The sequence below is a fragment of the Colossoma macropomum genome, unplaced genomic scaffold (assembly GCF_904425465.1).
Source record: "Colossoma macropomum unplaced genomic scaffold, Colossoma_macropomum, whole genome shotgun sequence".
In the NCBI taxonomy this organism is placed as follows: domain Eukaryota; kingdom Metazoa; phylum Chordata; class Actinopteri; order Characiformes; family Serrasalmidae; genus Colossoma; species Colossoma macropomum.
In genome coordinates this window covers 6,950,588-6,965,281 of record NW_023494792.1, presented here as the reverse complement: position 1 = coordinate 6,965,281, position 14,694 = coordinate 6,950,588, and the positions used below count along the sequence as shown (strand labels likewise).

The 14,694-nt window shown below is 40.6% G+C and overlaps 1 protein-coding gene across 1 annotated transcript; it reads right to left on the bottom strand.

The window, feature by feature from the left end:
- Positions 1 to 380: 380 nt before the first annotated feature.
- LOC118811509 (nuclear cap-binding protein subunit 1) lies at positions 381 to 14,121 on the bottom strand. Its single transcript, XM_036575739.1, has 23 exons — positions 13,916 to 14,121; positions 12,580 to 12,668; positions 10,274 to 10,374; positions 10,029 to 10,185; positions 9,821 to 9,928; positions 9,573 to 9,694; positions 9,109 to 9,178; positions 7,878 to 8,093; positions 7,189 to 7,286; positions 6,942 to 7,005; positions 6,298 to 6,408; positions 5,987 to 6,051; positions 5,611 to 5,673; positions 5,026 to 5,100; positions 4,828 to 4,931; positions 4,202 to 4,324; positions 3,845 to 3,947; positions 3,556 to 3,649; positions 2,561 to 2,664; positions 2,351 to 2,468; positions 1,521 to 1,664; positions 1,236 to 1,349; positions 381 to 996 (listed from the first exon to the last, which is right to left on the bottom strand). The coding sequence occupies exons 1-23, from the start codon at positions 13,947 to 13,949 to the stop codon at positions 883 to 885; spliced, it is 2,391 nt and encodes a 796-aa protein (XP_036431632.1). The 5' UTR covers positions 13,950 to 14,121; the 3' UTR covers positions 381 to 882.
- Between the last annotated feature and the right edge of the window lie 573 nt (positions 14,122 to 14,694).

Below are 14,694 nucleotides of genomic sequence, written 5' to 3'. Positions count from 1 at the left end.
CTGAAGTGCTTTGGGTGACCAGGAAGATTCAACTTTCACTTTTATAAACTGGTCTCCAGTAAAAACTAAAATGTAACTACTGTCTACAACCAAGACTGTCCACTTCAGAGCGTCTAGACCAGTGGTTCTCAATGGTGGTCCTGGCGTATCTCTGTCCTGCACACTGTAGTGTTCTGCCTGCTCCAATACCTGATTCAACTAATCAGCTCATTAACAAGCCCTTTCTGAGATGTGGATGAGCAGGAAAAGCCATCAAATGCACAGGGCAGGGATACTTCAGGACCAGGGCTGAGAACCACTGATCTAGAAAATACAATTATCAGGATCAGGCTTTGAGAATTCTGAAGGAGTAGAACAAAAACCAAAACACAACACACACGATTTTTAAAAAAAGGAAGACATTTCAGTGTATTTCTTTACAGTTCCAAAATACGTCATTACAGTGGCAGAAGAGCTTTCAAACTGCAGGCTGACACTCATAACTCATTTTAATCATTTCTCCATCAAAATGACATAAAATATATATAAAAATGCAGAGAGTCCTGACATTGGGCTTGCTGGAATAAAACCGAAAGCCACCTGTTGTCTACTTAACGTGGGTATTAAAAAAAAAATATATACTTGATAGCCAATACAGATCCATAATTAACAGGGTAAAAATGGAAAAATAAAAATTAAAAAAGGGACCAAAAAAACCAAAAAAACAAAAAACACACTACAAAAGTAATATCAATGGCCATTCAGTATTACTAATGAAGGGAAAACAACCATCCCCATCATATTTGGTGACTGTATCTAACACTTTGAATGCCACAAAACATACAAGCAAAAACTGAAAGTCTGAACTGGGCGATGGGCTTGGCTTAGCTGCTGTTGAGTCGATCAAAGCTGCAGGGCGCAGAACTGCTGGTACACAGCCAGGATGTGATGGTCCAATTCAGCCGTGAACAGCAGGTTCTCCAGAGTGCCCATGTACTGCTGGATGGTCACATGATGCTGATCACACAGAGAGGAAACAATCAATTAACAGAAATGCAAGAACTGCAGCCTTATTAGCAAAACATATCCACCAGAATCAATGCTTGTATTTGCAGTAAAGTTTTATGTTCCTATTACGTCTGTCTATATTATATATATAAAAAAAAACAAAAGCAGCCATTTAAACTGAGCAAAAAGGCTTATAATGTCCTTTGTCAACACAATTTTTTATATTAATAGATAAATAAAATGAGTACCATAAGGAAAATCTGCTGTAGTCGCTCAATGCAGTTCTTATACCAGGAGGTGTTGATGTCCACGCTTCCTGTCTCACAGCGAACCAAGTGCTCCGTCAACATCATGATGAAACGCTGAAAGAGAAAAAGCACAAATAAACAAAAATGGTAATACTGGGCATAAACCCAATGTCATCAGAAACCAGTCCTGCAAGCAAGAGCATCAATAGGTGGTAATGTGCATAGAATTCTACATGCTGAAGTTACAATCAAAGCCTTAATAAAACTGTCAGGATGTGGCCTTACCTGAAAAATGACAAGAAATAGGTTCTTCTGCTCACTCTGCGCTGACTCCACTTTCTCCTGCAGCCTCTCAATCTGCTCCTCCAGCTGACCATCCTCATCATCACTGTTCTTCTCCATGTCCTCTTCATCACCACTGTCCTTTTGCTGCAGATGGACACACACATTTAAAAATAAAAACTGAACTATACATTGACAACACATTGCTGAAACACCACATTTGCAAATCTGCACCAAAATGCAATTTCCAGTTCATGCTTCTGGATGTGCCAGAGTGCTGAACTCAAGGCAAACTGAACGGGCACGCTGCAACACACTGCATGCCAGTCAGTGCGAAGCAGCTTTATCACAGAGAATGTGGCACAATGAGAGCATTGATAATTACACTCAAGCTCATTTTGTCCTCTACTTATACAGGTTGAAATTCTTGTTCCATTTAATATCCGATAGTGACAGCGATAGTGATCACATTTGGTATCAGTTCAACTCTTCACAAAGTTGATGTTTTAAAGCTAAAAGGTACAAGGTGAAAAACACTAGACTAGAAACATTATTTGAGCATTTGTCTATCTTGGAGAGTGAAAGCCTCTCTCTATGTAACTGTCAAGGGATCTACTGTGGCTTTCTGTGGTCTTGTTCAGGGTTTAACTTAATGTAGTAGCAGGAAAATACTGCACAATGCATTGTGATGCTCAGAGAAATTGAACAGTGCAGGCACATTCACAGTGGGTGTTGGTGGCACTGTGTGTACCTCCAAAACAACGGCTTCTAATTTTTGTACCCTGTGACTTGGCCTTTAAGGAGTCTTTAAGGAAACTTTATGCAATTTATACCTTCTTGTGCTGCTGTTTCTCTAGCTTGTCCTTGGCCTCCTCCAGCTCCTTCTGGATCTTTTGAACATGTTTGTTCATCTTCCGAATGGTTGAGTGAAGAATCTCCCACATGTAAAGCCTGAAACATAACAAAAAAAAATGTTAGTCATGTTAAGGACCCATAGATCTAAGGAAACAATCTGAAGCTAAAACGGTGTTATAGAGACTTACCTGGTGAAATCATGAGCCATGTCAGAAGAAAAGATCCAGTTGGCCACAGCAGCACAGTCGACTATCTGAGTGCGAATCATCTTATCCACCAGCACTGCGATCATCTGAACAGGCAGACAACCCAGTCATTAATTTGAAAACAGAAGGCACAGTTGGCATATAATTCTTAAAGAGACTGATCACTGAAGAGAAAATAGACTCATGCAAAGAACAGCAAAACCCTAATATGGTAATGTGTCCTGATCTACTGTCTGAGCTTATATCAAAATAATTTATCCACTGATTTTGTATTGTGCCCATGATTTTCTGCATGCGTCTACATGCACCCAGCTCATGAGAAGGGCTGCAACAATTAATCAAAGTCGAAGATTTCAATTATGGAAGAAAATTAAAATTGTTTTTTTTTGTTGTTGTTCTGGGTTAGCAAACTGTGACTACAACTGCAGCTGCAAAGAGAAAACCAGCTGCTATCACAAACATTAGCAAAAGGGACAAAATTATACAGACCTATTGGCACCTAAGGCCAGCATAACCATTAAAATAACCAGAGCCTACGCAACCTGCACAACTAACAGGACAACAGTCCTCCTGCATCACAAATGGGTTTTTAAATACGCAATATGCAATGACATACAATCACTTTTGTTGTTCTGCATCATTTTCATTTTTAGCCCCTTCCAAAGCCGTAGATCATAAAACTAGTGCAGCGTAAGCTAAGCTAAAATCAGCACTCGGATGCTAATGTGCTAACAGAAACATATCCTCTGCTCTTTCAGTGTACAATAAATGTGTCATTAAATATTGGCTTAAAATATTGTTCAAATCTAAATATCTGTCCAGTGCTGATCTTTTTATATTGTATATATATTTATTCTTTTTATGCATCCCTGTTGGATTCCTCAGGTATGTGACTTACAACACCTGCATTATGGATATGCCCACTCAGGCACAACAGACCTTCTTATGTGTGTGAAGGGAAAATGTGCAGAGCTGACCTGTGGGTGCTTCCTCCAGGCCTCATAAACCACCTTGAGAATGTGCAGTTTCCCCTCATCACTTTCTGTCAGAGTCTTCAACACCTCATGGAACCTAAGAGAAGTGAGCAGACAAGAAGATAAAGAACGTCAGCAAGACAGTGAGAAAGCACATTGCTTTGAACATCAGTAGTCCACACAAACAAACTGCTTTTACAGATATTCTTCACTGGTTGGCCGTAACGGCACAGAGAGGGAGAGAATCCTGAGGGCTGCAGGCCAGCGTGGGGCTCTGGAACACTGCACTCACTTGGCAAGGGCACTGAAGGAGTGACTGAAGGACTTGGCAGCCAAGTGGAGCAGCGTCTGCAGGAACACGTCTATTTTCAGTGGGTTGAAGCCATCTCCCTCGTCTGGAGAGAGGGAAGAACTGGGTTTAAGAAACCAACAGCTTCCACGTGCCTCTTTACATTTCTCAGTGTTATACTTCAGTACAAGAAATTAGACCGCATTAAATTTAAGTTACATGTAAGTATAAATGCACAATATGTGAGCTACAACATCAATTTCAATGAACACACAAACATCCAAATTAAAGACTAGCTTCCAGCTACAGGCAAACGAAATAAGAAATCACGTTTATGAAGGAAGATAGAAGATTCAATACCATCATCATCGTCCTGGTTAGGATTGGGAACCTCTTTCAGCACAGCCAGAATCTCTTCATTTGAGGCACGGTTTTTGATTGCATTTGATACTGTTGTTGCCATAGCTAAGCCAGGTAAGGAAGCTGCAGCACAAACGAGAGAAATTACTATACACATACATATACACACACATTTTATTTATTTATTTATTTATATATATATATATATATATATATATATATATATATATATATATATATATATATATATATATGTATATATTTTTTTTTTTCTAGCTCTAGCACGCTTTATCTAAATAATCCACAATTAACAAGCACTGAGTCAAACTGGTTAAAGAATAAACAAAGATTTAGAATGAGTAGAACAAAGAATTGAAGCATTAGTGTTAGAATCAAAGAAATAAAATGAGCGGAACAAAACTTTTAGTGACCTCAGGTGGGGTCGTTTTCAGCCATCTGTGAAAATCTATTTGAAAAGTAGTGCTACACAGAAAAGTTCACGGCAGCATTGGAAGTGAATTTGCAAGCTACATGTATAGCTTATTAAACCTAGCATTGCATAAAGTAGACAGTGTCTAAACTAGAGTGGTCATCTCCGAAACAGTCTTGTAGCTGGGAATACTTACTGTTGCTCTCATCCTCATATTTATACTGGAACACTGGTTCAGCTGGGATTAAAGCAGAGAAACTAGCAGGCACAATATCTACTATCCGCTGGTGATAAGACAGCCTGTAATTGAAAAATAAAGGCCAAAGTGAAGCTAAATTACAATGAATGTGGTAAGCAAACTGATCTCTGATTAAGAAATAAAAAAAATATCTACCTCATGCATTTTTCCAACACCTCTTTGACAAATTTGGGTTTGGGTTTTTCAATGTCCACTGTTAAACAATCAGCCCTATAAAAAGAAATCAGTGCAAGATTGATTAAATGGGGCTTCAATGTGGTTGATGAACAACTTAACGATTAAAAATAAATAAATAAATAAACTTAAAGCCCAACTAAAAACTGCCACACCTGACAGTTTTCCTGCAATCAAGATTGTTCGAAAAACAGCAAGAATACTAAAGCACAACATGCAGATGCAGAAAAGCACAACTACGAGACAATATATTTTTACTGTGCTATGGTACTGTAGTCCTGTTATGGCCATGATGCTGTTCTATTCCTGCTCATAGCTTTTAATAAAACCTCCTCTTTTTTAATGACTGCCACCTGCTCAAATTATACAGGGCTAAATCATTGTTACTGACAGCAGCACAAAGCTTCATGTCATTATCATGCATTAAAATCACAATTTTAAACTACTAAAAACGAACCAAAAAGCATTCATCAACCTAGATGTGTGGACACTACAGCTTATGATTAAGTGGGTGCATAACGTTTGTAGATATAAAGTGGATCTCACCAGTCATCCCAGCTCCATCTGAACTGAAAGTTGCTCAGATGATGAGCGAACCAGCTGACGAATCTAAAACAGACATGTAAGTTAAGCTAAACTGACAAAAACGAAGCATGACATTAGTTTCAAACTAGTTTCAAATGTATACCCTCATTTAGTTTTTTTGCAGGCTATCTGGCATTAATTAGGGGCCATTTTCGTCTTTTTAAACTTTGTCCTTTATGCACATATTTAAGCTAAAAGTAGCCATACGATGGACAACAAAATAAACCTGCAGATAAATAATAGCTACAACATCATTACTGCCAATAACAGCATGATACTTAGGTAGTTTAGACCAGACTATGTGTGTCTTGCTCAGGAGAAGGAGACATTCACTCACCGGTCTACGCACGTTGTGTTCATCGTGTCCAGTCTCATGTACATCATCTCTGTGGCTTGCGCAAGCTGAAAGCAAGCTGAAGTTAAGGCTAGAACATCAGCAGTCCATACCTAATGAGTAGATTTTAATCTAAAACAAAAAACAACATACATAACTATGCAATATGTTACTACTTAGGAAAAAAAATCCTCTTGTCCCCTACGCTACATAACTACTCTTTTTTTTTCCCCTCCAAACATACAAAATCATGCAGAGGCTGACTGTAAACTTCTGCAATTTAAGCAGTGAAATAGCCCGGTAAGAAAGGATACAACTTGAGGTAACGATCCAGGCTGCAGCTTGCAGAGCTCAATCAGTAATGCTGTGTACATGACTTCAATATGAGGAGGAGAAGGCAGCTGGAATAATTCCCCAAAGATCACCTGAAACAAGACATAAAAGTCAACAGTGCTATTTCAAGGCAAACCACTGTCATAAAAATTATATGGAGATCTGCCTTAATTACTGCTGGGTGGGTCATGACAAGGGGTTCCGTAAGAGTTTGATGGAGAAAAGTTTGAATGGGCAAAGACGATCAGTCACAGCACTATACCAGTTCTCAAAAGTTTGGAAGCACTTGATTTTTTATTTAATTAATTTGACCTTTTTCAGCATAGATGGAAATACTGTAAGCTGAACACCAGAAGGGAACCCCAAACAGGTACGTGAAAAACACTATACACAAAAATAAACAACATTTTACTGCAGCCCTGTTCATCATTCTGGACACGTCTAAAATGTCTTTTTCCACTGCTTCCTTTAATTTGCTAAAATCAAGTTGCAGAGTAGTAGCATCTTAATAGAATCAGTTCATACCTTTATCTGAAACATTTTTTATTGCAAACAGTGATTCCAAACCTTGGAAATGTGAGTGCAAACACTTTAAACTCTAGCATACATTTCCACTGAGACCTACCTCAACGATATGGTAGTTTAGAGGAATCTTATTTTTGCCAGGATAGCTCAGCAACTGGGCAGCACTAACAACAAATAAAGACAAAAACAAAATATAGAACAGCAGATTTATGTGGACAGAAAGGACAATAGTATTTTCATTAAGACTTCATAACAATATTAAACAATAGTTTGTAGACAATGCTGAGTCCAGCACAACACTGACTATATAATACTTATGTACAGTGCAGAGTTCAGTTAGAGCTCACCAAGTCTTTCTCTCTCTCCAGTGAGATTTGATGATGCAGTGCAGGTTCTCTTCAATCACAAACCTCTCCACAGAGTGACTGCCAGGCATGACCGGTCCCTGAGACCAAACACAACAAACAGGCATCTGTATCTGACTTACCGAGTCACAGTGCTGCTGATGTTTCATATTTTAATGATAATAGCATGGAAGAGAGGGAGCTACTCCTTGATCATTAGCTTTAGATCAAGACACCTGTCAGAAACCTGAACAAAGATCACCCACCAAAAGGTGAAGGGGGAGGCATGAAATTTCATTGTCCTGTCAATGCTTAAAAGAAGCATAGGTCATGTACAATTCACATCACTGTACAAGAAAAAAAGAATAGAACTTCTTCAAAATAGCTTGGAATGAAGCCTCTTTTCATTAACTTACATTAAAAGAATATTTTTGCCTTCTTCTGTAAAGTTGCCATTTTGGAGACGCTTGTTTTTCTTCGGACAACAATGAAATACAGAATCGATGTGTACTGAAACAACACCCGAAAAGGTGTTCAAAACTCCCCCTCTAATTTACACGTTCTTTAGGGGAAACAGTATCAATGAAAGTTGCACCCCTTGACATTTTAAGGCCTTTCTAATGTTAGACGGTCAAGAGGGGTTCCCTGCTGGCCTCACCGTTGGCTGCAATGCAGCCCTGCTCAGGACGCACCTCAGGAGCATCAGTGTAGTCAAACATGCGAAAGACGACGTGCGGCATGGGGTAGACGGCATCATCAGAGTGGGCTGGTGGGGTGAAGGGGGGCAGATTGTGCTGCAGAGCCTCACACAGCACACTGTCAAAGGCAATGTATGGCCTCAGGATATGACGTTCTTGCCAGCGATCTTTCTTCAGTTTCTGCACTTGAGCCCACAGACAGTCCAGATACTAAGAGAGGATGAGACGAGGAGATTTAAAGTGAAACAAACAGGGTCCACTCCAAACCCTCAGGGTACATTCAGAAGTTCCTCATAAACACAATTACTGAGTTTACAACAAGAAAGTTGCACTCAAAGCTGGTTACTTAGGTTTATCTGGTGTGATGCATCACCATCCAGCAGATTCTCTGACACCCCATGAACACAGTACATATATGCGCTGGGCTGATCAGCTTAGTGTATTGTTCACTTAATACATTACCAGGTGCCGTGACCAACCAAAGGCAAATGACTGCTGTGACTATGTGAAAACTTTTCAACTCTACAAGCTAATAAGGGTTGCCTGAACCCACCATAAATCACATGCTGCCAATCTTTAGACACAATGGCCCGCATTCTTTAAAGCTGCGTAAAAAAGCAGTTTTGACAGCCTTTAAACAAGTACAAACTCTTCTGCGTGTAATTCATACAGATATGCAGAAGACAAAATGTATGAATACAAAACTGTCAGTGAAATGTGTGTGCACTCATTTTACAATCGAATTTGACCATACATAATTGATGAATAAGAGCCACTGTCCCCAAAAAGACATTAATTAGTATGTAAAGGTATATCGGTCTTAGGAAACTCACAGCAATTCTCCATCTGTAGTGAATAGTGGTGGTGCAAAAATGCAAGTCAGAATTGAACATAATTTATTATAATAATATCTAATAAAATGTGTTCAGCCATTTTCTCGCCATTTAAAAAATGTAACATGGAAAAAAAAGCTTGGCGCATATTTTCCCCCGCATATACCAAGACAATGTAAATGTGTAAATAGTCCCTCCAGTCTCATCTGCGCTCAGTGTACTTTTTTGTTAATAATTCTGAATCCTAGCAAAATAATTTGAGAAACCTGAGATCCACTGACTTCTTTCAAAAAGAACAGTAAGCAAATCAAGTTGTTCTGAGGTCAGAGATTTACACCCCTAGTGGAGTATTCACGGCTTCATAACACCGTGGCCAGAGGAGCGCTTCTCACCTCTTCCTGAGGGTGGGGTTTCTCTGCTGACCAAACCTGCAGCATCGGCACATGGATTTTCTGTCGTCTCCTGAAACACATCACACAAGATTTACAACCAGGATCTGGGGCCTGTCTCACAAAATAGGATTCTTGGCTTAGCCAGCTAACGTTAGGCTCAGTTTTTCTGCCTCACAAAGGTGGATCACTTTTTACCAGAATTCATCAGCATGTTAACTTATTGCCACTGCACACGTGACCTGCTCAACCACTCCTTGCGCATGAGGATTAGTCATAGCTTGCGTAACTAAACCTGGTGTACAGAAAGTTTTTATCCCCCTTTGTAAAGCAAGTCGACTGCAGTTTTATTTGTAAAATTCATAAGTTCATAAATTCATAATTGTCCTGAATGATGCGATATTATCAGTTGCCTTCATGTGTCCCTTCTGCTGAAAATAAAGAGTTCCAAAAACAAAAGGACTCACTTCAAATAGCCATCAATCTGGTTAAGAAGGCGATCCATCTCCACATCTTTCTTCTCATAAAGCTCTTTGCCAACCCAGGGCAAACAGGACAGCACAGCATACACATACCAGTCAGAGCGCACCTGCAGCAGGACACATACGTTAGCAAAGGTTTACTGCATCGCCTACAAAGTTTTACTGAACTTATATTACGTATGAGGTGAGCAGCATGCACTATCTGAATCTTCTAAACGTTTTTGCAGCATCACCTGTGGTATGTCCTCCTCCTGCGTGACACTAACAAAGTTTTCAAACATGGCGACCATGGAGGGAGCTGCAATGACATGGCAGTTCACCAAGTCGCTAAGGAAACGCACCTAGAAACGCAAAAGAGCAAGTGAGGAATCATGGAATCATTCCGGGAACACATACACAAAAAGAGTACCTTTAGTCTTGTTTACCATGCAGAACACATACCAAGTAAACGGCTTCAGAGTAGAGGTTTGACTTCAGTGTCTCTTTGAGCTGTCTGATCATGGCCTCCACAAACTCCCCTCCAAAGTTATAGTTCCGTGCATTTAAGAGGCCCACCAGTGTCGTATACACCGTTAGCTTCTCTGGTAAGAGCCGCGCCCTGCCAAGAGACATTTGATAGTCACATGCGGTTATTTGATTAATTTTGTGCTTTGCATTCAGGAGATGACACAAAACAAACAACTTACACAGCACACAAGATGCGCAGGATTTTGTTTTTGTAATTAGGCAGATCTGCTTCCAGGACGCCTGCAAGGCCTTCCAAATTACTCTCCAAGGAGGATGTGCTCTGGAAGCAGAAAAGACAAAAAATGCTCACGTAGGTCACCTTTACCACTAGAATCAAAAGGATAAGGGTGGCGTTCAAGTAATGACAAGATCAAACTCAATCAACACAGTGCAGCGGTGGGCAATGTGTCACAATACGCTTTCCTGAGCATATCGTGGATCATCAGTTCTTTAACAACACTGGCTCACCACGTTTCATTACAAAGTAAGCAATATTACACCTGTTTAACTGGACGTAGTGCAGTGTACAAAACATTCAATAAAATCACTAACTGTAGATTTATTATTATTATTGTTATTAATGACAACATTATCATTATTATTATTGTCTAGGTTTTTCATGATCCGTACGGATCCCCTCCCACCGTAGAATAATTGCCAATGTTTAAATACAATAGTGTGGAATACAATTTTACTATCACTGTTACTTTTTACAGTAATAATTCCCCGAAATCTTGATGCAGAGTTGCAGTGAAAAGATTCAGACAAAGCAACTGTGTGTCACATGAACAGAGCATGTTCAAAGCAGTCAACAATGACAGTCATGGCTGCTAGAAGAGCGGAAGAACTTGAGAAGCCTCCTGCATCATTTAAGTCACATGTACAGGAGCACTTTGGTTTCCCTGTAAAATAAATTGACAAAAGAAAGTGTGGGAACAAAACAGTTACGTAAAATAGGCACTGTGTCGTGAGAAAGCCTCGAGCAAGGTCACACATTTGAAGCACCATCATCCTGGTGTGTCAGCGATGGAACCAGGAGACATGACAACTACTTCTCACCGTGGCATTTAAGCAGCCCTCTGTTGCAAAATCAGACCAGGCTTAAGCTATTACTAAATCCACTGGGGCATTTATCACTGCAGGTATGAGGCCGTACTGTGTTATGGAACACAATGGGATTTAAAATGTGGTGAAAGTGCTCAAGTCATGCTACAAAATCCCCTCACACACCGACTTCTGTATGAAGACCGCCGAGATCTTTATGAAACATCAAAATCATAAAAGATTTGCTTTGCACATGTGATTAATTTAGAATTTTTACCATTAAAATGTTCATTTAGTATCCCAAAAGGGAATCTCAGTGAATGCGATGGACCGCCTTACAACAGCTGCTCATCAGCCACAAGATGAAACTCGACTTATGACATGTTGGAGCGCCATATTAAGCGGCAGGCAGCTGCACTCAAGACCCTCCCTAATCTGCAGAGCTACCTTCATAGATCCACCACACCAGATCCAAGGCTTACGTCCCTGTCTCACCTAGACCCCTAGACCCTGCCCTAAGGAATATACCGCAGTCTAGTCTTAGTCTATGCTGTTGCTATTATAATCACCATTTTTGAATAATAATGGCTTTAATTAAATGTTATCACCACAGTTCTATAAAATCTGAAAATAATTAGTTAGTTTAATAGATCAAGTAATTTATTCTGCAGGGTCAACCCACAAAGCCGACAGAGAGAGGAGGAGACTCTGAGGCATCTCCTCTGCAAAAGAAGTCGGCCATGGAGGAGTATTTCAGTGAGACCTCTACAAGCAAGGACACAAGCAAGACACCTGCCAACACCATCAAAAAGGAGGTTGCAATCTACAAAGCAGCAAGCGGACAGTGATCCACTGGCATTATAGAAAAGCAGAGTGTAAATATCCTCACACTGCTCTGATGGAAAGATACTACCTGGCACTTCAGTTCACAGCAAGAGGGTGTTCTCCACAGCAGGTGACTGCAAAGAGGTCTACCCCAGACAATAAAGACATCCTCATCTTTTGTTTCAAGTTATAAGCTCAGGTCTGCTTTGTTTCATTTCTTTTTTTGATGGTGTGGGCAAAGGTTATATTTTTAGTTTTATTCTCTATTGTTCAAAGGAAGAAAATATCATCATGCCTCATATTGCACTTTAATAATAAACAGAAAGCAATGTCTCCCTTTTTTTTTAATCTGGTCTGTGACTAAAAACTGTGATACGATCCAAACTGTGAGCTCTGTGATCTGTTGCACCCCCAAACATTATTATTATTAATAATATTATTATTATTATTATTTGTGACACAACATGTTCTATTTTGTCTGTTACGATTTATTAAATCTCAGAAGAACTGCATATTGGCGCCGTATCGTCCACCCCAAATACGGTGGCTTTGCTGTAATTTTAGACTACTCCACCACAGGAACAGAACAGCATTAAAGTTTTCTCCATCATCTTACTTTTTCTCCAACTCTGCATATCAGCGATTCGAGACGGTCCTCGATTTCAATTGGCTCAGACGTCCTCCTCCTTTTGTGAGGCTGCGCTCCTGGATCACAAGAGAAAAGCACAAAGTTTATATTCATCTCCAATTCGCTTGTGTGACAGTTCAGTAACACACTTTGCAAACAAGACCACAATGTGTGGCCCTGACTGACCCACAACATAGCTTACAAAAATACATAGTTTCAAGTAGAGCTGGGCAACATATCAATATTACCACTATCATGATAAAGCAGATCACAATGTGTCACAGTATATCTTTTTGAGGACATCGTGGAAATAACCAGTGCTGAAAAAAAATCACTTCCCAATTGGCATGCTTGACTAAAAGAGAGCACACGCAGTCCTGTTTAACTGGACTGAGTGCAGCACAGTGTGTGAAACGTTGAATGCAAATAACTGAATACACAGGTTGTGACAATATTTTTAAAATGTGGCACTACTTTATCTGATCATTTATAACGGGTATCAGAAAGTAAATATAGTGACGTATCATGTATCTAAAAAAAACCTCCTGAAATATCGTGATATTACATTTGGTCGTATCACCCACCTCTAGTTCGAGCACAGAACAAGACTAAAGTTAACAACAAAAACACAAAAACAATCAAACTGCACACTGTTGTGTTTCAGGTCGTGGGCTCGTGCAGTATATCTGAGTGCCTTTTAGCGGGTTGGCTTTCTCGGTTTGCAAATTTTTGTAAAGTTAATTCTCTCTGGATCCGGGATGCTGGAGCCACGAAGCTGTGCTCAGCTTCTTATTTGAATTTTCCCGTTCCACCTTAAACGGTGCAGCAGTTACGTTCTGACGCCTCAGGCGCTCCTCCATTTAAGGTGGAACGGGAAAATTCGAACAAGAAGCTGGAGAAAAAGAAAACCGACTTCAGCCTCGAGGGGAAACTAAACCAGCTCCATGCCGTGAACACTGTGGCTTGGAAACACTGTTAGCTATCGGCGCTGGTGAAGAGCCGATCCCCCGCCTTTCTCTCTGAAGCGGGGACGGTAGCGAGCTAACTGAGCAGCATGGCTGGCTCGCCTGAGGCGACGTTAACGTTAGCTACTCTGCTAGCTTAACTGCTAACTCCGTGATTTGGACTCAGTGTGCGGGTTTAGAGCAAGTCCTCTGCTGCTCTGTAAATAAACAGAGTACACGGGCACAGAGCGGGACACAGAGGAACTGTGAGCGCCGTCATATAGCTACTGACCCCGGCCTGCACCGTTGTCTCTGTAACGTTACTGAAGCGCTAACGGTAGCGGCGCTAACGGCCTCATACAAACAGACCGCTCACTCACCGTCATTCTCGTCGCTGTGCCTTCTTCTCGACATCCTGCCAGACCCGGTTATCAGTCCTCAGATGTACGCAAGCCTCCTGCGTTTGGTCTTCCTTCAGAATTATTCAACAAGAGCGATTTCAGGGTCAAAAGGCTAAAAGCGTATGAACGCTACAGCAGCTAGCCACCGCCACAGAAAATAAAAGGAGGGCGGGACTCCCTCCATACAAACATTTCCGGAGCAGCACCACAGAGTGTGCAGAGAGGAGAGTCGCCACTCAGTGACTCCTAGGTTTGCCAGACGCTAGAGGGCGCTCCCGAGTCCGAAAGGAGCATTAGAGCAAAATCACAGTTTGTAAATGCTTAAACATTTTTATATAAAAGAATGTATTAATTTCCTAAATACAGAACAGCATAAAACATTTTAACATCACTGTTATATTTTGGAGTGCTGTTGAACTTCGGTTTAGGGGTTTGTAACTACACCTCAGATAGGTTCAGAGAGCGTGAACCGCTTCATTCAGCCAGTCAGCTGCTCTGCTCGCCAGCCAACCAGCGCTCAGTAGCAGTAATGCTAGCGTCCTACTGCCCAAAATCTGTTTGCTGTAGAAAAAGGGAAAATACACAGGGATGTTTTATTAGCTCTTTTAGTGAAATACATCCTTCTAATTTCCAAAATTAAAGGAAAGTCCTAGGAAAGTAGTTAGAAACTGTTTTAACTTTACGTTTTTAGCCATTTAGCTCTATTCCACTCCATTCATTGAGGACTCGCTCGCGGGCGCCCTCTGGCGTTTAGCAGT